The sequence below is a fragment of the Lagopus muta genome, chromosome 1 (assembly GCF_023343835.1).
Source record: "Lagopus muta isolate bLagMut1 chromosome 1, bLagMut1 primary, whole genome shotgun sequence".
NCBI lineage: Eukaryota > Metazoa > Chordata > Aves > Galliformes > Phasianidae > Lagopus > Lagopus muta.
Window position 1 is genome coordinate 65,842,297 of NC_064433.1, and position 25,642 is coordinate 65,867,938.

General features: G+C 35.2%; 1 protein-coding gene across 22 annotated transcripts in view; it reads left to right on the forward strand.

The window, feature by feature from the left end:
- The window catches only part of C2CD5 (C2 calcium dependent domain containing 5), a 65,945-nt gene that overhangs the window by 3,126 nt on the left and 37,177 nt on the right, over nucleotides 1-25,642 (forward strand). For 6 of the 22 annotated variants that reach the window (XR_007374798.1, XM_048934667.1, XM_048934702.1 and 3 more), the window contains exons 2-11: nucleotides 891-977; nucleotides 2,865-3,036; nucleotides 5,268-5,363; nucleotides 5,920-6,075; nucleotides 8,024-8,222; nucleotides 10,776-10,927; nucleotides 13,689-13,883; nucleotides 16,341-16,426; nucleotides 22,134-22,242; nucleotides 23,962-24,027. Coding sequence is in view for 21 of the 22 variants with exons in the window: in XM_048934667.1 (XP_048790624.1) it covers nucleotides 891-977; nucleotides 2,865-3,036; nucleotides 5,268-5,363; nucleotides 5,920-6,075; nucleotides 8,024-8,222; nucleotides 10,776-10,927; nucleotides 13,689-13,883; nucleotides 16,341-16,426; nucleotides 22,134-22,242; nucleotides 23,962-24,027 (1,318 nt within the window). In the remaining variant the exon portion in view is untranslated. Of the gene's footprint in view, nucleotides 1-890; nucleotides 978-2,864; nucleotides 3,037-5,267; nucleotides 5,364-5,919; nucleotides 6,076-8,023; nucleotides 8,223-9,660; nucleotides 9,786-10,775; nucleotides 10,928-13,688; nucleotides 13,884-16,340; nucleotides 16,427-17,396; nucleotides 17,430-22,133; nucleotides 22,243-23,961; nucleotides 24,028-25,642 lie in introns of those variants that run through there. The other 16 variants (XM_048934707.1, XM_048934709.1, XM_048934712.1 and 13 more) reach the window with 8 other exon arrangements.

Sequence of the window (25,642 nt, forward strand, 5' to 3'; positions counted from 1 at the left end):
TACCATCACATATGTGGTAGGAGCTGAAATACTGAGTATTTTGAGAGGTACCATTCACAGAACTCCAAGGGTGTGTAGGGGTTTGGAATGAAAGCTACAGTAAACGAAGCCTCTTGGATTATGCAGCATGGCTTCTTGGTGCATAGACCAGCACAGAAATTCTGTTTGTGACATGGTCCTGAAATAGAATCCTGCAGAGGCCAAGTACAGATTCCTGAGATACACACCTTTAAGTGCTTATTAGCCTTGATCAATAGAAATATGTAGAATATTTAATCTTCATTAACAGAAGATTAGAAGGGATATATAGATAGGTAGTTCCTGCTGTCCTTGTTGCTGATTTGCCTTCTGGAATTTTCTGTAACAGGGGAGGACTAGAAACTGTGAAGGTGCTCGTCCTTGATGCTGTGAATTCAGGGATGTGTGTTTGGCATAGTAAAACAGCAGGTCAATACAGTGTGTTTTAAGAAATAAGTTCACTAATTCTACCATTTTAATTCTATATCTCATTTATAGCTTGTCAGTAAAATGATAAATGAATCCTAGAGAGAATGGTAATAAAACATAAAATATAAATGTTTATATAGAATAATCAAATTGCTGAGATGGTGTGCTGAGTGACCACGAGTAATACAAAGTGATATTTTAACACTAAAGTGATGGAGTGGAAAAATAAATGATGGGAGAGGTCCGTTCCGCATATTGGTGATAATGTAACATTACATACTGATAGAAGTACATCGGTTCACAAAGTAACTCTCCTTGAAAAGAATGTATTGATATTATTAAAATACATATTTGAAATTATTTGCAAGTAAAGATTTGATGAGTAACTCACTTTCTAAATTTATTCGTTAATGTTTATTTTTAATGATTGTTTGTATTCTTAGGTAAAATTTGGAAATACAACGTTTAAGACAGATGTATATCCAAAGTCACTCAATCCTCAGTGGAATTCTGAATGGTTTAAATTTGAAGTAAGTATTTTCTGAGAGTTTACCTGTGTCTGCATGGATGCCTTTGATGAAATAATACCACTTTAGGCAGAAAAGTGTTTTGGGTAGTGAAAGTAATTCTGTTTAAATACATATGAAGCCATTCAGTAAATCTATTTATGGTCAAACTGCATTTGCCAATGGTATCTCATTGGCTTTTTTTTTAAGATTCTTTATAAAGAGAAAAACTTGGCACATGGGATGCAACTCAAGTGTTATGGCAGAGGTAAAAGCTTTATCCAGTAGGCCTTCAGGTATCCGTGTGGGTTTGCTCCTTTTCCTTTCTTTTTTCTTTTTCTTTTTTATTTTTTAAGAGTAATTTTGAGTTGAGTAAGGTTAGCTGCTATTTGAACTGTTACTTTGGCTAGAGGAAGTGATGCACTTGACAAAGGAAACAGAGGATTTATGTAAGAAAATTAAAAAATGAAGTGTTTGCACAGCAGTTGCCTGATGCTTTCTTTCTCATTTCCTTATGTAATAATGAGGACACTTGGCGTTCTCCCATAATTGCTTGTTCCTTTCAAGGATCTGATTAGTTCATTTTGATGGACTGAATACAGTAGTACTGTAGGTGTCCTTTGATATTGTGCCCTGAACATATTTGTTTTTTGTTACTGCCTTTTTGTTACACTTAAAAAAAATAAATTGTGTAATGGTGTGTAGAATTAATTACTTGCTACAATATTTGGATGCGTAGTACTGATTTGTTTATAGTGTTCTAAGATAATATCTCAGTATAAACATGTTGGCAAATAGATGTACGTGGAGTAGGGTGATGTTAGAGCAGGTATGAATCAGTAAGCTTAGGCAACTTATTGATGTGAAATCCTTGTAGAAGTACAGCTCATAATTGCAGTCCGTGTTTATTAAGAAAGCAGAACTACGATGTTGAAGTTCACTCCGTTCTCTTAGTTCTCTTTTTTTTTTTTCTTAATTTTTTTCAGTTCCTTAGGTCTTTTTTTTCTTTTGGGAGGTAGAAGAAATTAGCTGAACTGTATGGAGGGTCAACTCTCTTAGTTCAGAAAGAGCTTTTTTTGACAATAACGGAAGTCTTAAAATTCTCTCTTTCTGCATGGAAAAATGGATTTGGGAAAGGAAAGAGCCAAACAATAACATTGGGAAAAAAAAATAAAAATCAGAATTCCACATTTCAAGGAGTGGAAAAACACTAACTGCTTAAGAGATCGTAAGAGTGTGTGTGTGTAGTTTGACCTTCTAGCAACACTGTGTTGAAATTCTGCAAACGCTTACACCAGTCTTCCCATTAGGTTTAGCAGGACTGGTCCTTGCTTTGTGGTGTTCAGCACAAAAAGTAGGAGAATCTTATATCTCCCAAAAAAAAAAAAAAAAAATAGCCAGTGTGTCTGAAGATGGATTATTGCATTCATTTAGGAAAGTGCATGTCTGAAATTAGTTAATTTTTGCTGTGAGTTGTATAAAGTATCTTGTATTCTTTCTAAGCCTCCGATCAGTGTTGAAATGGGAGAGCATAACTTCAGGGTGTCACAGTCCTCTGAGACTCTTTACGTTAAGTTTTCACATTTTATTATGAAAAGTATATATATTATGGAGATGGGTAAATACTGTGGCTTAAAATAATGTGGAATTTTAAACTATGCAATCAGTATAATCTTGTTTTTCTGTACTTCTCCCAGTGATAACTCTTGTTTCAGGTTTTCAGCATTTGATGAAGGTCAAAGTAAAAATAATGTGTTGTTTAGATCCAGGAAGTAGAAATTAGATTTATCTGTGTCATGTCTCTGTACATAACTGACTCACCTCTTACTGTGCTTGTTTTTCCAGCAGTGTTCCCCTGCTTTTTTTTTTTTTTTTAAAGTATTCAAATTCCATGTCAATATTTATTTCTAGGTAGACGATGAAGAGCTACAAGATGAGCCTCTCCAGATCACAGTTCTTGATCATGATACCTACAGCGCTAATGATGCTATTGGCAAAGTATACATTGATATTGATCCCTTGCTCTATAGTGAAGCAGCTACAGTTATTTCAGGATGGTTTCCAATTTATGATACCATCCATGGTAAGGTTTGCTAATTTTGTTGTTTTGCATTGTTGCTTTCTGTAAGCAGTCCTCAGAAATGTGTAATAATTTTAGCCTCAGGAGCTGGAAAGCTCCAGTTTTGGTGCTTTTATCAGCTCTTCAGTAAGTTAAGAATGCCATCTAAAATCAGTGACAAAATACTTCTGGGACTTTTCATGTTTAATAGCAATAATGATCATATATGAAAGATGTCTAATATTTCTGACATTAGAAAGTCTCAACTACTGTGCCAGAATCTTAAGGCTTGGCAGAATGCCTTTCATAAAATTTGTGACAAGTGGAAAACATCTTCTCATACTATTTAAAATAGTTGGTGGAAATAGTTACTGGAAAAATCAGTTAAAAAAAACAACCCTAAAACATACTTATTCAATTACTTTGTGTTTACTAAAAGAATGTATTTTTGCTGAAGTTACTTACGATGTGCCTTCCTGGGGTGTTGGATAAGCTTCATTTGAGATGATGGGGCAGGATATGACAAACATAAAATGCAGGGTGAAACTCCATTTCCCTGCCAGCAGTCCTAGATAGAGTTCTTCAGAGTATCTTGAGGGTATGAGAAAATGAAGTTAATGATACTTGTGCCTTAGATTTTAAAGAGGCAGAGCATCCATCCCAGAAAATTAAGGTCCATGTACAGCAAGCTATCTTCTTGAATACCTTACTGCAGAGCATCTGTGTAGGTATTAGTACTGTCACAGTTTATTATACAGTGGGAATCAAAATGACTTAACTATTTTAAAACCTAATTGTACTTAATTGGCGGAAAAGCATTAGTAGTATTTATTGGATGGTCATCATAACTAGTGATAATTTTTTTTCTTGCTGCATTTCTAACAGTTATAGTGAAAAAGTGTCTTACAAAATATTGCTTTTTTTTTTTTTAATTCTACTCCCATTTTCGTATTGGATGCTTTCTTTTGAACTGTTGTCTCAGGATGTGTGCAACTTGTATGTTGGAGAATTAGACTTCCCTGTATTTTCTAGTTCTGTTGGTTTTTCACAGTTCTTTCTTCTACTTAGATAAAACAAAAATAAATTTCATGCTTGTAGCAGTAGATTTTAAGTATCTCAATGTTTGGCAAACATTAATTAATGCTTTCTTAAAAGAAAATTGACATTTATCTATATTTATTTAATTTTTTTTCTTGCTTCCTAGCATGATTATGTGTGAAAATGTGTTAGTTTGATGTACTTCCTGCTACAGTAGATGTAGGCTTCTTTCTGTTGGCATTTGGGAAGATAACTGTAGGTGACTTTACTGCAATAATGTCTGTCAGTCTGTGAATCTGATGATTTTTCTGAGTTGGATATTTCTGTCCTAAAGGCTTCTGAAGTCACTAGAGATCAGATTCATCAAGAAGTTTAGCCCTCAATGTGTCAGAATCCATAGTAACATGATGTGAAAGGAGTTAGATAGTAGGTGCAGGAAAAGGAGTAAGTTCAAAATAGGAGCAGAAAAATCCGAAAAGGAACAGCTACATTCTGAAGAAATCCAGTCCTATTAATAAGATTTAGTTGTAGCCAAAAGATTAAGCTTTACCTGATCTGTAGTACCTTATTTTATATATTTGTTCAGAAAATATTTTACATTACCTGCTTTCTGGTTCTCAGAAGAGCTGTAACTTTTCTCATTGTATCGACTTCAGCTTTACCATAATCTTGCTACTATTTGAGGGAGAAAATGTAAAATGCTCTAAACACCACAAAAAAACTTGATGTGAGCGGGACTAGTTTTGATGTATCTATAATCCAACGTAGTCCTGCCTTTTTGTGCTGAGCATGTCCTAGGACAATATCATGGAATTTACTACTTGATTTCTTGCCCTGCCAGCACCGATGATAGCAGCTCAAAGCAGCAAGCGGCACTTGCTCCCTGCAGCTGGGCCCACTGCAATAGCAGGCGGCTGATGGCTTCTCTTTTCCCAGTACCACCCTTCTAAAATCCTGTTTGTTGCAGCAGGCATTAATGATTGTTGCTTGTGTGGCTTCAGCCTCAAAGGCCGGGCAGAACTAGCAGCTTCCTGTGAGAGGGCATCTCTGTGGCACACTTGAAGGCAAAGAGATGCCATCCTGCTCCTCTGGCCCAAGCTAGAACTGACACATTAGCAGCCAGTTGAAGCAGGCAGTTCTGTTAGGATTGTATTAGATTACAGAATGGCTAGTTCTGTATTGTTTTTTAACACCATTTCATGTTTTCTTTTTGATAGGTATACGTGGGGAGATTAATGTGGTGGTGAAAGTAGATCTCTTCAATGATTTAAACAGATTCAGGCAGTCATCGTGTGGAGTAAAGTTTTTTTGCAGTAAGTAGAGGGAAAAAAAAAGGAAAACCAAAGTTTTTTTTTCCTTCTTTCTTTACTGACTCTGTTTCCCTCCACTTGCCAATTCATCGCATAAACCCACTGTGGATTATGTTGACAGCAATAGCAAATACAGAAAATATGTTTAGTTTGCTTCTTTTTCAATTTTTTTTCTTTCATATATTTTCTTTTCACAAAGCAGTGTAGGTAGCTTCCTCTTTCCCTCATCTTTCTGATCATTATGTTACTTTCAGTGAATGTTCTGTTAAAGAGGCAAAAAGTCAAAAAGTTTCAGAATGTTACATGTTTTAGAAGCATTGTAACCAGTACACTGGGCAGTTACTGGCCTTACAACATCTCTGGAACAAAATTGCCTCTGGTATGTCCACATTTTAACAGATCAATCTATTTGATATAGGAATGGAGCTTAACAGAAAAAAAAAAAAAAGCGTGGATTACATTCTGGAATCACATCAGTGTCTAGATGTAATTTTCTATTAGTCTTTGAGTTCATTTGTCTTAGACTCACACCTTGCATTTTTTTATATTTCTTTAACAGCTACATCTATTCCGAAGTGTTACAGAGCAGTAATAATCCATGGATTTGTGGAAGAACTGGTAGTTAATGAAGACCCGGAATACCAATGGATAGACCGAATACGTACACCAAGAGCATCAAATGAGGCTAGACAAAGACTCATTTCTCTGATGTCAGGTATTAAACATGCAGGCTGCAATGGTTATTGCTGCTTTGTAAAAGAAGTCACCATTCAAATTAGTGGCTTAGCTTGGAGACAAGGTTGTGTTATAATTTTTGGTATTAAGCGTTTATTTTTTCAGTTCATATTATCTCATGTTTCAGAAGGTTCTGTTGTTCTAACTAATGACTAGTGTGACAGAAAGTCCACCCCACCCGTCTTGGGGATGCCATACTGCTGTGCAATTTATTGGTTGTTTTTAGCAAGGCTAAAAAAGAAATGGAACTCCCTTGAAGATGTTGTTTACCCATATGAAGAATATTAGTAGTACTTCGAGTCTAATAAAGATAGCATAAACTGCCCTCTTTGTACTACATTGAAGCCCTCTTTGCACTACATTGAAGTATGTGAATTAGTATCTGTTGGCATGATCTGAGATATAGTGTACTAATACATACCTTATTCATCATCTTTTCTAAGTCATGATTTGTCTCCCATTTTGAAGAATGCTTCCATATTGCCTTACAGCTCTTCAGGATATGCTTACAATTTTTGGACAGACTAGTCACTAGAGTTCCAATTTATATCTCCACAGTATCAGTTACCTTCACAGATTGTCTTTCTGTCTGTCTTTCTGTCTGTCTGGTATTAGAAACATGAATACAGCCTGTGAGTCAAGGGTCCCCATCTCTGTGACAGTGGAGCAGAACAAATGAGTCCTGCACTAGAGATTAGAGGACTTGTACGCTAACAGAGGAGACAACCAGTGCTGGAGGTGTAAGGAATACAATGAAATGTTGAAAAAATAATCATTAGAACAGTAGGCAATGGCTTCAGTTCTGTAATAGGCATTTAATGTAATCAGATATCTTGTAGATACAACCAGTTTCAGGGCAGATACTAGAAGAAAAAGTAAATTTTGCTTTGCAAATGTATGGAGATGTTTAGTAGAAGGGGCCACCTAAACAGAATATGGAGGTGATACTCAGTATCTTCACTAAGAGAACCAGTAGATACTGTGGGAGTATGTGGAACAATGTTGCCATAACTGACATGAATTATTAGAAATTTCATTAAAAATTTAATTCCTCTGGTTGCCATTTTAAAGGATTAACATTAGTAAATCCCTTTTCTTGCATAAAAGGTGAAAATAAGTAAAAGAGCGCGTGTGGAAGTGTTCTGCTGTGTTTTATTACTATTCTCATTCATGGCAGTGTAAAGTACCAAAGAGGCCTCATAGGAACACTCTTTTATGCCATATAATGCAGTGCTTCATATTGTAGTCATTGATTTGTGTCTGAAGAATCCTGAGGAATTTTGTAACTTACAGTAACTGGGGTTTGCAGTCTTTGTGTGCAGTTCTTGGTTTGCAGTAGTAGTGTATTTGGAATTATGTTTTGCTTACTTTATGTCATACGTTATTTTTTAGATAAGGTTACCAAGTAAAGTAATATAAATTTTAAAAGAACTAAAAGCATGGATAAGGTTAAATGAAGTTAAATAGGTTTTGAGTAATTACAAGTAATTGTATTGTAATTGAGTAATTGAGTATTACAAAAGTAATAGATTTTCACAGGTGTTTCAAAGATGTTGCATTAGATTGAACTGTATGAAGGAGCGTCTATAATCTTTTGTGTGTTCCAGCACACATCTTGACCATCCCTTTCTCTGTCTCTGAATAAACAAAAAAGAGAACAGTTAATGAGAATTTAAAGTAAATAAATAAATTACAAAATAACAAGCTGCAGTTGCAATCAGAATAGATTTAGGGGAAAAGAGTGAAAACTAATGAAATATCACTCTGTGTTATAAGAAGAAGAGGTGCTTAATGTAATTATATAAAAACAGAACTATTACCTGTTTCTTTGATCTGCAGTTCCAAAATCATAGAGGACAAAGCCCACAATAGAAAACAGGAGAAGTTCACTGCAATTACCTATGAGCTTTTCACTTTTTGTGTTGTAGGTGAGCTGCAAAGGAAGATTGGCTTGAAAGTCCTTGAAATGAGAGGAAATGCTGTTGTTGGTTATTTGCAGTGTTTTGATTTGGAGGGAGAGTCTGGACTGGTAGTACGAGCCATAGGAACAGCCTGCACGTTGGATAAATTAAGTAGCACATCAGCATTTTTACCTGCATGTAACTCTCCATCCAAAGAAATGAAGGAGTAAGTATTAATTACTAGCTTTTAGAGGAACAGACTTCATTTATTTTCATAGTCATTCAGTTTTACATAACAGGTGTTATTTCCCCTCCCACCCCCCCCTTCCCCTCCAGAATCTGTTTTCTTTTGCAGTTTTTAATTTTTTTTTTTTTTGTCTGGAACTCAGTTTTATTTTCTACAGTTTTGGAATGATGTGGCTTACTTACGTTATTTCTTTAGAAGCTGGGGTGGTATTATTGCTTTTTTTTTTTTTTTTTTTTTTTTTTTGCATATATATTGCTAGCAAAAGTATTATCCTTGGTCTGGGATTCACAAATTTCCCAATGAATAATTAGTTTGCAGTGACTGTGTTTGTGCAACAAATGGTTCTGTGAAGACGTAATGATATGCCTTGTATTTAAGATGTTCTGATTGGAGTACAGTCAAGTTTGAGTAGCTGTGCTGATCATAGAAGGGTTTGCACAGTTCAGTCAGCGGTTTAGAGAGTGACCCTAGGTAGGCTCATCTTTTCTTGTGTCCTTTGCTTTCCACTGTTGCAGAACAGGTAGGGCTAAGGTGTACTTGCAGAGGATATTGTTTATGATGGGAGAAATATAACAGAAATCAGTAAATTCTACTGCAGTGTTAAAGGCAGTGTGCACGCAAATTTTTAATGTGCAGAGGAGTTAGTAGGGAAATACTTGCAGTCTCTAAATTTTTGCTTGGATAAGTTAGTGACTTTCTGTTTCAAAGTGTCAGCCGATTTGTAAAAGGAAAAATCAGTGTTACAAAGTGTACTACTTCCATAATGTTCCCAGACATCTTTATTAACTTACTGTTACGTTATTGCACTAAAAATCAGACATTTTCTAGGAAGCAGTGTGCTCTGGCTTCTCAGAAGTAGTTTTCTGTTTCAAATAATAGCTTGTTTAACTTGTCTTTGTTTTAAAACTTTGCCATCAAAAGAGCTTCGAATAAAATGCAGCATGAAATAACAGTGATTATTTAAAACAAACAAAGCAAAAAAGCCTGGACCTGGCAACCACCAACTTAAAAGGCTTTCGTAGATAACTCTGGAGTGAAAGGTGGAAATTTCATCCACCAAATAATCCTTGTGTAGCAGTTTGGTAGTGGATGTTTACAGAATCATTGTCCCTCAGTCTAAAAAGTGAGGCTGTTTCTCAAAGCCAGCAAAGTCAACTAATGCTTCTTATTATTGGCTTTACTAACTTGATGCACTGTTGCCAAAAAATCAATTTATAATCATAAGCTAGTACTTAAGCTTTTCCTTTCTCTCTTTATTTCATCTGGACTCTTGCATGCTAGGAATTAAAATTCTTAGTCTGCTTAAAATAAGAGATCTCCTCTAGCTAAACTTCCCTGAAATCATTTATACATAACTTTGCAACCTGTTTGTATGTATTGTTTTCTTTTCTTCCACCTTGGCTGCAAATTCTCTCAGGTCTCCGCTGGTTCATCCGCCAAGCCATGGATGCCGCTCGACTCACAACAGCCCAATTCACACTGCTACTGGCTCACGACTTACTCAGAACTTCTCTGTGTCTGTTCCCACTCTCATCTACACTGGTACGAGACTGCTCAGACTCAAGAGCTGGGGAGAGGCAGGCCACAAGGCACAGTGGTCGCAAAGTGCAGGCAGGCAGGCAGTGTAGGCAGGTACCACCCATCTTTTCTCCCTCATTTTCTCGTGGAGAAACCTTCTGTTGTCAGTGAAGAACTCTCTGTGCAGCTCCTGAAACAAAGGCAATAGTTTCTTGAAAGTGCATCAGTCTCTTCCACAAAGCCACACTCTTTGTTTCTTTTTAATAAACTTATTTTCTAAGAAATTAAGTAAAAATAAGTTGATAAATCTGAGTAACATTTGCTGTGTTACAGTCCCTAGGGGAAATCACGTTTTGATTGGAGTTAACAATTGCTTTCAGACATAATTCAGATATAATACTTTGGTTTTAAAATGGTTAAATGAAGCGTGTGTGCCATTTGTGGAAGAGACAACTTTGGAGAGCAGGTAAGTCAATCTGTGCATAAGTGAACTGTTTGTCAATATAGCTGTTCCCATAAAGGTTCTCCTCTTGGCTCTGTTTTTAGCTGTGGCATGCTGTTGATGCTATAGGATAAGGAAACATTTTTTTTTTTTTTTTTCTTAAAATGTATATGTGTGTATATACATAAATGTATGGATATGTATAAACACAAATATAACTTGAAATCATTTTTTCTTCATTAAACTAACTCAAACATTGTGTATATGACTAGATTTTTAAGCCATGAACTGTTTTCAATTTTTTCTTTTGCATATATATATATACATATATTTTTTTTGGTCCCATCTCATGCCTTTCATTTGGCTTAATTGTTTCATTGTAGATTATCAGCATCTACCTGTAGAGTGCTGAGTGGTTAAACAGCATTTGCCTTTGGCCTCATCCCCAGTCTCGCACCTAAGGAATAGCTGCTGGCCCTGCCCCAACCCCATCCTGGTGTTTGGATCATGCTGCTGTCAGCCAGGTCCTTTGGCACAGGATTACTGAATGTGTTTCCACCTTCTTCTGGCAGGATTCCCTTCAATGAAGATCCCAATCCCAATACTCATTCATCAGGACCCTCCACCCCTCTGAAAAACCAAACCTATTCCTTTTCACCTTCCAAGTCCTACAGTCGACAGTCCTCTTCTTCTGACACAGATTTGAGTTTGACACCCAAAACTGGTAAGGCGCTTCCACCCACTTTTCGTTTAATTTGTGTTTCTCTTTTTATAATTTCATTCAACCTCTTTTTGCTTTTTGACATTTAAGTTATCAAAATTATGTTGAAGTTGGAGACTTCAGGTAGCACTTTTGTGCTCAGGAGAATTTCTGTAGGCTGAAAATTTAAATCCAGCCTTATGTTTCCACTAAGGTGGATAACGTTAGAATTACATTTTTAACACAACTGAGTTTAGTCCTAAATAAAATATTGCACAGCATTAAGGGCGTCTGAAGTAATCGCCTTTTTCTTATTTCCTCCATCTCATATTACATACAGATCATGGGATTCATTTCTCACCATAATATGTTAGCAGGCAGTTTTCTTACTAAAGCTGTAATTTTCTAGCATTATGCATTGTGCTGTAGGTGTACTGTTAGATACATATCTCTGTGACTATTTAACTCCCTTGTGCAAATGCCATACTAGAAATCGTGCAGCTGCTGCCTATTAAATTTTCTTGGCATACAGGAATTACATACACAGTCTGGTTGCTGAATGTAACCTAAATAATACTCCAGTCATCATCTAAAAGCATTTTTCTTTCTTCTTTGTTATGTCAAAATTTCTTCAGCTTGTTTGATTCTTCCCTTTCTTTTTTTGTTAGTCTGTGGTTACAATCATGGCAGTAACAATGTCAGCACAGCTCAAAGAATTATATTGTTTATTATTATATGGCCAGTGCCCTGAGTTTCACCAGCATAGTGGTAAAGATGTTGCAGAATTGTTTATGAAAGCTCACTTTTTTTTTTTTTTAATGGTATTTTAAATTGTGGTGTTTGGAGCTCAGAACATTCTTGTTTCCATTTGATCATTACAGTTTTTTAAGTATGTTGAAATGGTTGATTCAGCTTTATCTGATAGCATCCCTTCCTTTCAAGAATTTTCCCAAGGAGATAAATGTAATACTGCATTCACATGCACTTGTATTAAATGTTTTACCTAGTTTATTCTCCATATTTCCATTAAAAAATGTTCCATATAAGGGAGCTGTCTTAGGTCTGTCATTTTCATCTTGTTTAAGAAACAAACCCAACCAACCAGAACAAAGAAAGAAAGAAAGAAACAAAAAACCCCAAAGAAATGACAACAAAGACAAACAAAGCCAAAAAAAACCACATTACCACTTCATTTTGTGGTCCTTTTGTGTAAATGATGACTATTGTGTTTGTTTTGTGGAATATTTGAAAATATGTTTGTTTTGATCAGATTTTCATGGTAAGGACTGTGTGGTGTAAAGGATTAAAATGTAATGGTGGTGATTATTCTTAGTTTATGAAGTGGCAACTCACTGTGAATTCACCAAGTTTTTGAAGCAGCAGCCTTAACTTGGTTACTGGCAGTGTTACGTAGTTGGATGGTCCCTGTCTTTTGATTCGTTTGTTTATAATTAAACCAGATTGTATAATTGCCACCTTTTAGGAATTCTGAAGTATGTAGAGGAAGCAGACCTATGTTCCACCTGTCTTTTTAGCATCAAATCTACCAGTGGGTGTGCTTTTGCTTGCTAGCACTTTTTATCAGCTTTTAACTCTGCTGCTGAATTGTGTCTTGAGATTTGCCAAATGCATTTAAAAATTCACTATCTGGGTGTTACATACTAAATTTTGAATCTCAGTAGCTTAAAGAACAACATCGTTCAGTAAATTGTTTTACCTAAAAGACAATACAAAATGAAATACAAAATATGCTTCCATAATGTACTGAATTCATTGTGTTGCTTCCAACAATATACAATATGTGTTAGGACCTCTGTTTTCCTTTCCAAGAACTGTAATGTTATTGGAATATTTCTGTGTGGAAGCTAGAGAGGCTAGTGCTAAAACAATGTTTGTTGTTGTCTTGGCACAACCTGTTAAACATAAAATTTGAGATACCAAATGAGATTCCTCATTTTTCTGCAATATATGATAGATAGTCTTTTATTTCTCAGTCAGGTAGCTGGTAGGTTCACGTGCTTGCGATGGAGACTGACCTGGAAAAAGAGTGCAGATACCACAATTTCACAGTATGAATAATTAAACAGGGGAGATGGAAACTTGGATCTGCTTAAGTGTCCAGTTTTCAGTAGCTCCAAATCAGGAGACTGCTGTGCTAATACCTTACAGAAAATACAGCTGTGGTTGCATTATATAGTCTGCTCTGTATGTGCTCTAAGTAGAAGAAAAACTTTTTCAGATCTGAGAGGACATGTTTTGGTTTGAAACTGGATTTCTGCTGTGCACAGTGATCTATTTTATGCTGCTGCAAACTAATAGAATATTAGGCTGATGAAAAGCATTGCATATTGTTTGATGTGATATTTGGAGGAAATTGGAAAGGTGGGAACTTCTTTTCTTGGTGGGACCTTAGAATTCAACAGGATATAAGATTCCAAAGAACTTTTTACCAAAGTGATGAAAGTAATCTCTTAGCTTTTATTCCATAACACCTATCAAATTTTATATACAGTTTAAAAGAAATGTTGGATCATCAGGGCTTCTTAATAAAACAAGATAATTTAAAAATGAAGTTGATCAGTTTGTGATTTTTGATAACCTGCTTCTCATTCATATTGTGTAGCTGTACTGTCCTTCCATTTCTTTGTATGTTGAGGAATAGTTCAGCAGTGAGTGTGGGTTCATTTGGAGGAAAAAAAAAATGCTTCATTTTGTTTTCTTTTTTCTGTTTCTTTAGTCATCTTCTGAATCTACATCTTTTTGTCTCTATTACTTTCCTCCACAGCACTTTCCCCACAGGGACCTAGGATTTTCCTGTTTCCCAGCTCCCCTACACTCTCATGTGATTCCCCACATCTTAAAAAGTCCTGTCTCCTCCTCTCGGGGTCTAGCCTTTACCCTCTACACTCTAGCCATGTCAGCCCAGTTGTTCTGAGGAAAAGTGTTTCTTTCACTGAAGAGCTGCTTCTGGCTGCTTCTGGTAGGATCAATCTATTATGGCCTTTTAAACATTTTAAGCAAATGTTGTTGCTGTTTGATACAGGGACATTTAACACACAGCCTTCTATAACCCAACGTTTTTGTTAGCCTCTGAAAACTGCTGGCTACATGACTGTCCATACCATCTCTCAGCTGTGCCCTAGAAGCTTGTAACAGCTTCAGAATTTCACGCCATAGAGGATTTGAAGCATGTAATTCACGCTAAAGAACTTCCTCGTTTCCCCTCTCAATTTTCTTTGGTAACTGGACTAAATTAATAGACTTTTTTTTCCCCCTTCTCATTCACTTCAGCTTGTTGTTCCTCTATTTTGCATGGAACAAGCACTTGCTCATTAATTCATTCATAATGTTTGGAATTATGGCTATCAGATGGCTAGCAACTCTGCTCTTTAATGCGCGTCAAGCAAAGTCCGTACAGAGTTTTTATTTGTACTGTACTTTTTTCCATTCCATTGGCATGCATTTAAATTATTCAGTTGATGTTAGTGCTTTTTTTTTTTTTCTGTAGAATGTTTTTTTTTTTTGTCCAGTGTTGATGCTGTGTTTGTCTGTATTTAATATTGTATAGTCCCTGACAATGATATTTAGCTCAATGCCAAATAGTTAAAAGCAATTAAAACTTGTTTAATGGGACTATACATATACTAATCTTATTGTTTCCTTATCCAAGAACAGCTAAAAATATTTGTTAGTAGTTATAGTCTTTATAGTCTTTATATAGTACATGTAATATATATAGTATGTACTTACAGTATGTGCAATTAAATGGCAATGAGAGCCTGGTTATTTTTTGACAGTGTTAGTAATGAAGTTAATGTATATCAAGATCAGTATTTCTAGATATCCCTTTATTTTCTTAGAAGAAGTAACTACACTTTGATATATATGTACACCCTCATTCATGTTTATTTGATGCTTAATAAGAAGAGAGGTACCTAGCAAGTGTTTTAATTAGTTAGAATTACTGTAAATGAGAATCTTGCCTTCACTCATAAGCGTTTGCACTGCAGTGTGTTTGTACTTCATCTTGCTCCTGACATGTCTTTATGTTCTTTATCCTTTTTCTTAGTGCTTTCCTAAATTTAGGTGCATATTATTGCAGTGTCCAGTTAGCTCTGATGGTTCTAGAGACGATAAGTACCAGTGATAGCGTATTTTTAGGCATGAAATATTACCAAGAAAATCTGATTCACCAGTACTGTGTTTATTGTACAAAAAACACAGTCTTGGTATGTGCTTATTTTTTACTTTTTTGATTTCTAACAGTAGAGTGAATGCTATAGTTATACATATAACCTGCATCTCGCAGCGCTTAGTTAACCACATAACATGTTGTTCCTTGACAACAGATCCTTGATGGCAAAGATGTTTATGTATCTGATACATTTTAGAGCTCTTCAGAGAAGTTCCCTACTTAGGGGCTGAGGTGGAAGTGAAATATGCAAAAAAAGAAACCAAACAATTAGTCACGATATGCGAAAATATCATTTATTTGTTATTTTTTATTTACAGATGATCTGCAGGTTATGTGTATGAAAACATAGTAATCAGATAAGTGTAGCCGTTTGAAATGCTGAGCAGTATTGCTAAATTTATCTGATTGAATATCTCACGGTGCTTATGTTAAATAAATATCACTACCATATAGTTCAGTTCAAATGATTTGTGTTAGCTTTGCAGTTCTCATTTTAGTTTCACTCATGCAGTGTACAGCTATTGCTGAAGTAGCGTGCAGTTACTTCCCAGTGGTTAGGAAAGGTGATGTGGTTACGCTGAAACTCTGGGAGGCAGGGTTTTTTTTCTTTTTTTTTTTTTTTTAAACCAATAATGCAAGTAGAGAAGTATAGCTTACTATAAAGGAATGCAGCAGAATTGTTCAAAAGTGTGGAGTTAATGGTAACATTGCAGCCCTTTTTAGGTAAGAACTCTGAAACTCTAATGATGCTGAAACTTCCTGTGGAAAGCACAGGAGGGAGATCTATGTATCTGTTCTACTATAATATGTAGAGGTTGGTGGCCCTGCCTGCGGCAGAGGGTTGGAGCTTGATGATCCTTGAGGTTCCTTCCAACCCAAGCCATTCTATGATTCTGTATTGAAATTAAAGCTTTGTGTTGTACAAAAGAATTGCAAGCCCAGATCTTCAAAGACATGTCAGGAAAATGTCTTAGATCAGGAAATTTTTATCCAAATCTATAATGATTGAAAACACTGCTAGGAATTTTTAAAATAAACTTAAAAACCCATCACCTTCCTACCCTGCCCCACTCGCAAAACTCAAATGCTTAAATGCTCAGCATTTTTTTCATGGAAATTTAAGGGAATAGTTTGTATGGTTTTCAATCACAGCATCACGTATTTTTAAATTGAAGTTTGATTGCAAATGATAATATGTTTTTATTTATTTTTTTAAATGTCATTTGTACTGGTGCTCTTTAGGAATGGGCAGTGGGAGTGCTGGAAAAGAAGGGGGGCCGTTTAAAACTCTCTTAAGGCAGCAGACTCAGTCAGCTCTGGAACAAAGGGTAAGGCATTTTATACTTACATTTCTGGTATACTAAAGAGAAAATTAAGCTTGTATAGGTTTCCTGTTACTGTCTATTTTAAAAGATGCACTTTTTTTTGTCTGAGAGTTTACTATAAATGTTGAATGTTTAATAGGCATTTAATGTTTATTAGACATTTAATAATTAGAATTCAGGTGAGCTTTTAAAACATACTATTAAAGCCGTAAGAGCAGTGGAAGTAAGTGTAATGTATGCACATTAGTGCTTACACACAAGTGATTACAGCTGGTATGACAAAACAGTTAAAGCATAAATTACTGCTGTTTGGTGTCTAAGTTATAGGTGTATGTGTCTATTTAATACTCTACTGTCACGTATTTGGTTGAATTTTTGTAGAAGCCAAAGTCAGAAACATTGAAATAACTTCAGACGAGGTGAAAGTACCATAATTAATTGAGAAAACTGATATTTGGAAGAAAATAGAGTCGTTGCATAGAAGTTCAGAACTTGTGTGTTCTACATGAAACGATGTGCATGTAGCCTTTGTAAGATGATAACTTCAACAATTCAGTTCCCAAACAGTGAAAGGAGTTTAGAAGTTTTGGAAGAACCTCTGTAAGACTAAAAATTCAATTTGTTTATATGCTATTGATCCATACTGAATATAAAGCAAAATAAAAACAGTGCTTTAAATTCCTTTCATTTGTTTAAAGATGCTTATGAGGTCTTTGCAGTAAGTTTACAGTATATTCTGTTATAATTGAAATGCTGTGTTATTAACGAGATGTCTTGAAAGAAGAAATGTGGAATATTCTGCTATCTGGGGAAAAAAAATAAATGATTATAATTACAAATCCTGAATACCTGTAGAACCTGTGTAAGTTGTTGAAAACAAAGTCAGCTGCATCTGTGAAATAGAAGTGAATAGCTGCTATTTTGAGTCAAGTGGATGATTCTCTTCTCATTTCTTGTGTTGTCCATTGCTAAGAGAGGATCGCCTCATAGGTTCTGTAGAAGGCGGGTATGTTCTCCAACATTGTGTGACTCTTTGTAGTTTTTTTGTTTGTTTGTTTATTGGTTTTTTGGTTTTTTTTTGTATTGAAGATATCTAAGCAATGATTTCTAATTTTCTTCGTGAGGTTTCTTCAGATTTCTTTGGAATCTTGCTTATGCAGGAATTTTGTATATTTTTTAGTTTTTTGTTTTAAAGCATTTATCAGATATACTTTGGCTTAATTTATATTTTGCATGTTCATAGATTTCAGTTATAATTTCTCTTTTAAATAGAAATCCATAGCTTTGCTTTTAATGCTGTTGCTTGGAGGAAAAAAAGATCAATTTCTCTCTCTTTTATCTTTATTCTCCTAACGTTTTAGACATTTCATGACTTATCTATTATTTATTCAGGAAGCTTCTTAAAAACAATTAAAAATGTCAAATCAGTACAGTTAACATATATCTGGAATTTGAATTATTTGCAAATTAGTTTGGTAAGAGCTGTATACTGCCAAGCTGAAGAAATACCATAAAATGAGGTGGAAACATGTTGAATCTGTTACTGATTCTAAGATGATCAATATGTAGCAAAACATGCAGACTATTGACTGACACATACAAAATTGCTTCTGTTGTCTTTCTGATAATTTTACGTTGGATTTGGTTTTTATTGCATTTGCCCTCTTTCAGTTACTTAGAATGAATAAGAAAGGTGGGGGAGACGTTTAGCTCAGCACGTCTTTGGCACTCAGAAGAACATTTTGTCTGTTTCACTGTTCCATATGTGCACAGTGCGTTGTAGTTACTTGTGTGGATTATTTAGGATAGCACTTAAGCAAAGAGTAAAATTGATGTATGTGTTATATTGCCACATGTGTTGAAAGTATAGTAAGCTCTTCTGAATCTTTGGTAAGATTATTTGAGCATATGGGTGTTGCTAAGGCATATTATAAGCAGTTCATGTAACTGGATGTCTTGTCAGCTTTTTTAATCAAATATGTGTTAGTCTGTTACTTAATAAACTGAATTGGAATTCAGAAGAGATTTTGTTAGAAGAATTATCTTAACTGTTACTTTTTTTCCTGGGAAAGTACACCAGCCATGGAAAATGTGTACATGTGTTGTTTAATATAAATGTATTTTTAGCAGTTCACAGGATCCCTGTTGATTGCAAGTGTTAACTGTATGACACAGCTATCTTTCTGTGTACTTCTGCCTAGAAATGTGTACTGCCTCTGTCAGTAGGCAAAAATTAGCCTGTGTTTTCACACATGCAGTCAAGCACTGCTCTTGATTGTAATTCATCTCTCTTTCAAACTCAACTTGGACAAATGCTGTTAGTCCTCCGTATTTGCATTCTGCAAGTGCTTGAGAGATCCTTATTGCTCCCTTGACAAAACAGAGATCCACTGATATTCATCTGTGAAGAGCACTGCTGGATCACTGTTGTGTTACAACGCAGTTCTCTCTCTGATTCTTTTGGCTGCACTGCTGACTTAAGCAACTTTTCTTTCCAGTGACTTCTTACTCCTATCCAGGGCACCCCTCAGTTCATTTGAAATAAAAATTATGAGATTATTTGGCCATCTGGTGCGAAGTTGATACACTAAAGAGAAAATCAAGCTTGTAGTAGATTTCCTGTTACTGCACAGCAAACATGTCTAGAATAAGGTAACTCAAACAGGAAGTGAACAGTATTTTGGTATGGATGGCATCTCTGCTCTGGCTCAGTGCCAAAAGCTCCATGAATGTGTCAGCATCACAGGTGATACCTGAGGGAGTGGCACCGTGGTAGGAATAAGGGAATGGCTGGATGGAAAGCTGAGAACTGCTTCCCTGGCATTAGCACCACAGTATGTGTGCGTATGTGGCCTTGTTCCATGTGCTTTTTCATTATTTTATGTGTAATGTATGTAAAATATAGTTTGAATACTAGCAATACATGTATGTATAACACAAGCATTTTAAAGCAGTATATTAAATGTGGCAATTACTTTCTTGTAGCCTCATCAAGCTTTCTCCAGATGCTGACTGTAAAATGTCAGTGCAGTTGCAAGGATTAAATCAGTTATGTACTTTTTTGAGAGTCCGTGCAATGAATAACTGAGAAATGGTGTAGTGAATTAGAATCACACAATATGCTGAATTTGACGAGACCTACGAGGATCACTGAGTCCAGCACCCAGCTTACCATTTAGTATTGGTAAAATAATTGGCTGTTTTCAGTTGTAGCTTGGAAAATTAAGGTCATCATGTCTTCACACGGGTGGGAAGATTCTGTGTTTGTACCACCTTATTTTGAAGGTCCATTGCGAAGTACAATAATGGAGGAAGTTTATAATACACAACTATGGCATCTGGTTCAAAGGAAATCTGTTTTCTGTGCAACAGGAATGGCTTTAAACTTTAAACTTCTTGAAGTATTACAGATCACCACGTATAGTTGAGGCTGGGTCTTGTGGTGTATTGACTAATACGATAATAAATAAACCCTTCTGAGAGAGCTGGGTTAAAAATAGAAATAAAAGGCTATTGTAATAAGTGACAGCCTTCTATGTGCATCAGAAGGAGCGAGACACATCGTTAAGGGAGTAAGAGCATGTTTGAGTATTTCAGTGAGTTCTTTAGAGTTGTTCGTGTGCGAAATTAATTGAGAGGACATAGGTCTAATTTTAACATATTACATTTGGGTGTATTGATTGAGACAAAGCGATGCTGTTATTTATTCCTAGTTTGTAAGCTAAACAGGCTGGGTGTCTGAACATGTTAAGATTACTTGCAGTGTGAAGCCTTACAAAAACGTGTATAGCAGCTTCTGACTGCAGATTAATAAGCATTTGATTTCCTTGTACTTCAGAGCGCAGAGTGAAAACATTTACTTTGTTCACTACATACGCTAAGCATAGCCTAAGGGAGAATATATATTTCATACAGATAGCACGCACTGAACTTTCTATAATCAATTTTTACTGTTCTAAGAAAGCTAGTTATTAATTTTTAACATTACTAATGCAGGATAACTATTCAGGAGACACAGCAAATGTATGTTTGCTATATATATATTTTGTATATTTTTAAGTTACACGTAATGGTTGTCATGGAATTATTACACAGGAGAAAAAAATATTGTCACTGTTGTGAATCACTGAACAGTTGATGGAGCTGTTCTGGGATTTCTATGTTTTTTTGACAGAAAACTGTACAGGAAAGAAGTAGGTTGTGTTGTGGTCAGGGTCTTTGGCTGCTCTGACAACTTGCAGAGCACTTCAAGATCTGGTGAAACCTTCTGGTGGAATCTTTTCTGTACTCCTCTGTAGAGATCCATTGGTGCTCCTGAAGACATATCAGCCAGGCCGGTTCACAGATTCCTCTTGTGAAGTCCTACTTTTTAGTCACTTCATGAAACACAACTACAGTAGTTTGTTTTGTTTTGTTTTGCCTGAGGTAGTCAACATTGTTATTATTGATGACAAAATTTGCTGCAGTTTTGAAATTCTGTAAAAGTGAAAATACAGAAAAAAGGAAGTTCTTAAGAATTGTAAGAGTTCTAGTAAACTTCACATGGGTGGTAGTAATCCTGAAGTGGTCATTTTAAAAGTTGCCTTGGACTTCTGTTCAAAAGGGCTTTTCATGCCATGTATTGCTGGAAGAACCACGATCCTCATTTAATTTGCAGCATGTACACTGTTTAGGTGGAAGCTCAGCTGCACTGTACTGTTGTAAGTGCTTTAAGTATGTGAGAAAGGAACCTGTACCGTACTTTCTCTCATATACAGTTACGCTGTTTATTTTATCCATTTAACCAATCATCACTATACAAACTATGATTGCATGATTTTTCTTTGTATTTTTGCCTCTCCGTTGAGAATTGCTGAACACTAACCTGTCACCTTTCCCCCATAAATGTGCTATAGAGTGTAATACTGTAGAAAATAAAATCTTCCCATTTTTGGGTTCACTACATTTGAATATGAAGGTTTTTGTCATGTATGTAATGAAAAATTGCTATTATCTCATAATGACCTCTTGTATTAACATTTTCAAACTGTTGCTAGATCTTATTAATTGCTGATTTCAATTATGAATTTGTAAAAATCATTTAAACAAATGAAATTGGAAATGAATTTCCTTGGTTTAAGAACTTAGTTGTATTTCATAGAAGACTTAAGCTTTATTCCAAAGGATGAATATTTACTACTTATCTTTAGAGCTTTTGACACTCACAAAGCAATCTGCTAATATATTTGTAAATGTGTCCTCCTGTACTAAGACATTCACTGTTCTTACAGAACTGTAGTTAGCTTTACCCCGTGCTTCAGTATTGAACTGCATTCATTTATAACATTAAGCCCTGGAAAATGGAGGAAAATAATCCTTTATTTTTTGTCAGTTAACAAACTTGTGTTGCTTAGCTGCCTTCTTAAAGGCAGACCAATAAAAGCTTTGTTAACTCAAACATGTAAAGCTTTGATTACTAATTAATACTGTGTTAGAATGCAACTCTATGGGGGAAAAGTATTTTTACATTTTTAGAATAACTCTGCTTTTCTTACACTGTTGGTCTGTGAAGATGTATGGTTACATAGTGCCTAGTAAGCCTGAAGGATACGCTTGGCCCTCTGTAACTGCTTTATTTGTATTTCAGGGCAATGATCAGTTCACTGCATGTTTAGTGGCAATTACCAGTAGTTGATGAACAGTCATTGATGCTTGTTTTTACTCGTGACAGGAATTTCCATTTTTTACCTTGACGGCCTTTCCACCGGGCTTCCTTGTCCACGTTGGTGGTGTTGTTAGTGCCCGTTCTGTGAAGCTCTTGGATCGCATTCACAATCCTGGTACGTTGACACAATACATTTCTCTAAGTTCTATCGTGATGACCACGTACTTCTAATCCTTAAAATGTTATGAGGTAGTTGTATTTGTATTAATAAAAATACATTCTAACAGTGTATATTAAGAGCAATAATTGAAGCTTGAAAAGTAGTAGGCAATCAGAGGGTTTGTCTTCAGTGAGAAATCTCTCATCAAGTTAGTGAAATTCTGATGGGACGTGGGATCCATTAACTTCACACCAAGAATTGTCTTTGATTTATCGAGACTACTTATTTTTGGCTACTTCTGAATATTAAAGCACGAGGCAAGATTTCCTTTCAAACAAAAATCGGATGAAATATATACTTACAAATGTTTTCTAATTTTTAGCTCTTTGAAATCCTTAAGGACTGATCTCTGCATTCTAGCTCAGTATGTGTTTTTAACCTCCGTTGATAAAACCTTTGGAGTGTTTTATTTTTACTTAAAAACACGCACAGAACAATTTAGTGTTTTTTGTCTAATATTTACCTAGGAACTCCAGTAATGGAACATGTATTTTGCATGTTTCTGAAATCAACATTATGCGACTCTGAATACTTTTGGTGTTACATTATTTGATACAAGTAGAAGTGCTCTGTAAAAAGTTGGAGTTAATCAGTGCACTTAAAATGTAAGCAGATGAGAGAATACAATAACACCTGTAGTAATTTTGCATGCACTGGCCAGGAGTAATAGAACATAAAGTTTCTGCAAATGCATCTTTTTCAAAAAAAATTAGAAAAAAAACAACAAGAAATCTCTCTCCTTTCCTTCAAGGCAGGTAATTTTTAAAGCAGGAACGTCGTTCCTGATTATGCTGACAAAATGAAATATAATCCCAGACTAGATTTGAATTCAAGTAAACTACTTCAGGAAATTTTTAAAGCATCTGAGTACAGAATATTGTTCTTTTTTCCCTATTTTTAAGCTTTTGTTTATGAAGTAGAGAAAATATTGAGTAATGTCAATGTATAATTTGTTTGTTCTTTTTTGATACAAGTTTGTCTCAAGTGTCTGTATTTTAACATATATGATACAGATACGACATTTCATGTACAGATAACATTTGTGGTACAGAACACTTACATGTGGAACGTACTGTATGATAAGACAAAATGAAAAAAAAACTGGAAGCGGGAGAAGAATGTAAAACAGAGACTCACATTTGCACTGTTAAGTGAGTTTTTGCAACTTAAAGGGGTTTTTTGTGATTTTTGGATTGCTCCTGACGAGTGTATGTAACATACTTCATACTTCAAACTCAGCATATTGCAAAAAAAATGAAAACTGAAAGAGGGGAGTGAAAGGATGTGCCAGTGGGAGGGAAAGTGAAGAAGTAGAAGCAAATTCTGTTATGGTCATACAAAGCATTTCAGTCAAGTTTGTAAATTAATTGAATTACTTACGCTGGCAAGTGAATATGCAGGAAATTGTAGAAGAGGAAAAAATACTAAAAGAGGTTGTTTGAGAACTTACGAATTACACAGTAATTGCTGTTTATTGTACACTTTGATCACGCCTACTGCTAGATTGCTATAGCATGCTCCTTTTTTCCCTTTCAGCCTCTTATTAACTCTGCTGTCTGTGTCTTTCCAGTTCCTGTGGAGTGATGTTGTCAATTGTGTTCTTGTTGGTAGTTTTTTATTTTTTCACTTTTCTGCTCCTATAACTGATCTACTAATTTGCTGTTTTGAACTCAGCCTTTGTCGGAATTATGGGTAACACAAGATCATACAAACTGCTAGACTGGAATAGTTTCAATTCAGGTATTTTACTAGTCATTCAGTACTACATATGCTGACAGAAATTATGGCAGCTCAGTGAAGTTCTTAGATACGCTGTAGGATATTAATTAGGTTAATGCTTCAAATTTAAATCTGTTTAACAGTGACATGCCTCAATGTCTTGTTCTAATGTTGTTGAAGGCTTTACTTAAAATCACAAAACATTGTTTTAGTATAAAATAGTATTCCTAAGATTAATATTATACTAATCCAAAAAGCCTTGCATCTAGAAAACAAGTAAGCTAGGTAAGGAGAATGGATTCTGATTTTACATAGTTGGGATCATGTCAAATGTGATTTTTTTGTTGTTGTTGTTTTGTTTTATTTTGCATGATATTGCACTTTCTTTAATAATGGCTGTACTTCTGTTAATTTCAGGAAATCAGTGAATATGTTTGTTCTAAATATTTGACGTAAAGTATGCTGAAAGCAAGAAAAATAGACTAAAGAAGATGGTCTCTTCAGAGAGGGTAGTATGTTGTCTAGAATGTGCTGGTTCATAAATCTTGTATTGTAAGATAGAATTATCTTGCAAGTTTTACAGCAGAATTATTTAAGTTTTTAAATCTCTTCAAAACCTAATGTGAAAAAGCCCCAGTTTTCTACTTTTTATGCTGTTTTAGGGATCAGAGTGTGCAACATCTTTATACAGCTCCAGAGAAAATGGAAGAGTTATGGTACAGTCTACATGAAAGCTATGTGAAGTACTGGCCTCTTACAGGGAGAAATGAAAACAGTCTCCTTTCTTAAAGATTCCCTTTCTTCCTTCTGGAAATATAAAATGGTATGGAAGAAGCAGAGGTGTAACTTCCATGCTTATAATATCCCAGTCAGTGAAGCCTGCCAAGCATTGCTATTTTCAAAACTGACACAGTGCAAAGGCGGAAAGGTGACTTGGAGGGATTCGTTTTTCCCCAGTATCAAACTTGCCTTCTTGTTACTGAAATGTTGCTTTGCACATCTGTATTGTGTCTTTGGAAATTGTACACAGTCATGCTTCAAACTTTAGTTTAATTATCTATATACGTTTTTCATTTTACAGATAGTTCAATTACAGGTAGTGTGTGAAACCACTGGCTAATTTTTTTGTCCTTGTTTCTTCCCACATTAAATGTCCTGGAACGTCAGAATTAGGAGGTTTTATGGCTTTTTTGTTTGTTTTATTTTTGTTTATTTTCTTGTTATGAAATAGAATCTTTTAATTTGAATTTTAATTTTCATATGAAAATAATGTTATGAAATTTTCAGATTTATTATTGGTATAGTGTAGCCTGGTTCAAGATGTTTCATGTTATTATGGAAATTTTATTAGAATAATGGAGTAGATTAATTGTGTACTGACGCTAAACTGCATTAAACTAGGCTGGAAAGGAATGCAGTAATGTAAGCCTACAAAACTAAAGGCCAGCTGGTCATGACTTCATTTCAAAGCAATGGCCTAAATTGCTTAGAGGTGACAGAAAAATGAAGACATTAAGTTTGTTATATGTATTTATACCCAAAGGTGTTGGTTATGCAGAAATTCTGGAGCAGAGAAGCCTAAGTCAAGCACTAATTTTAGAGTTAATAGTTTCCTGCAAGCCAGAACTGTCTATAT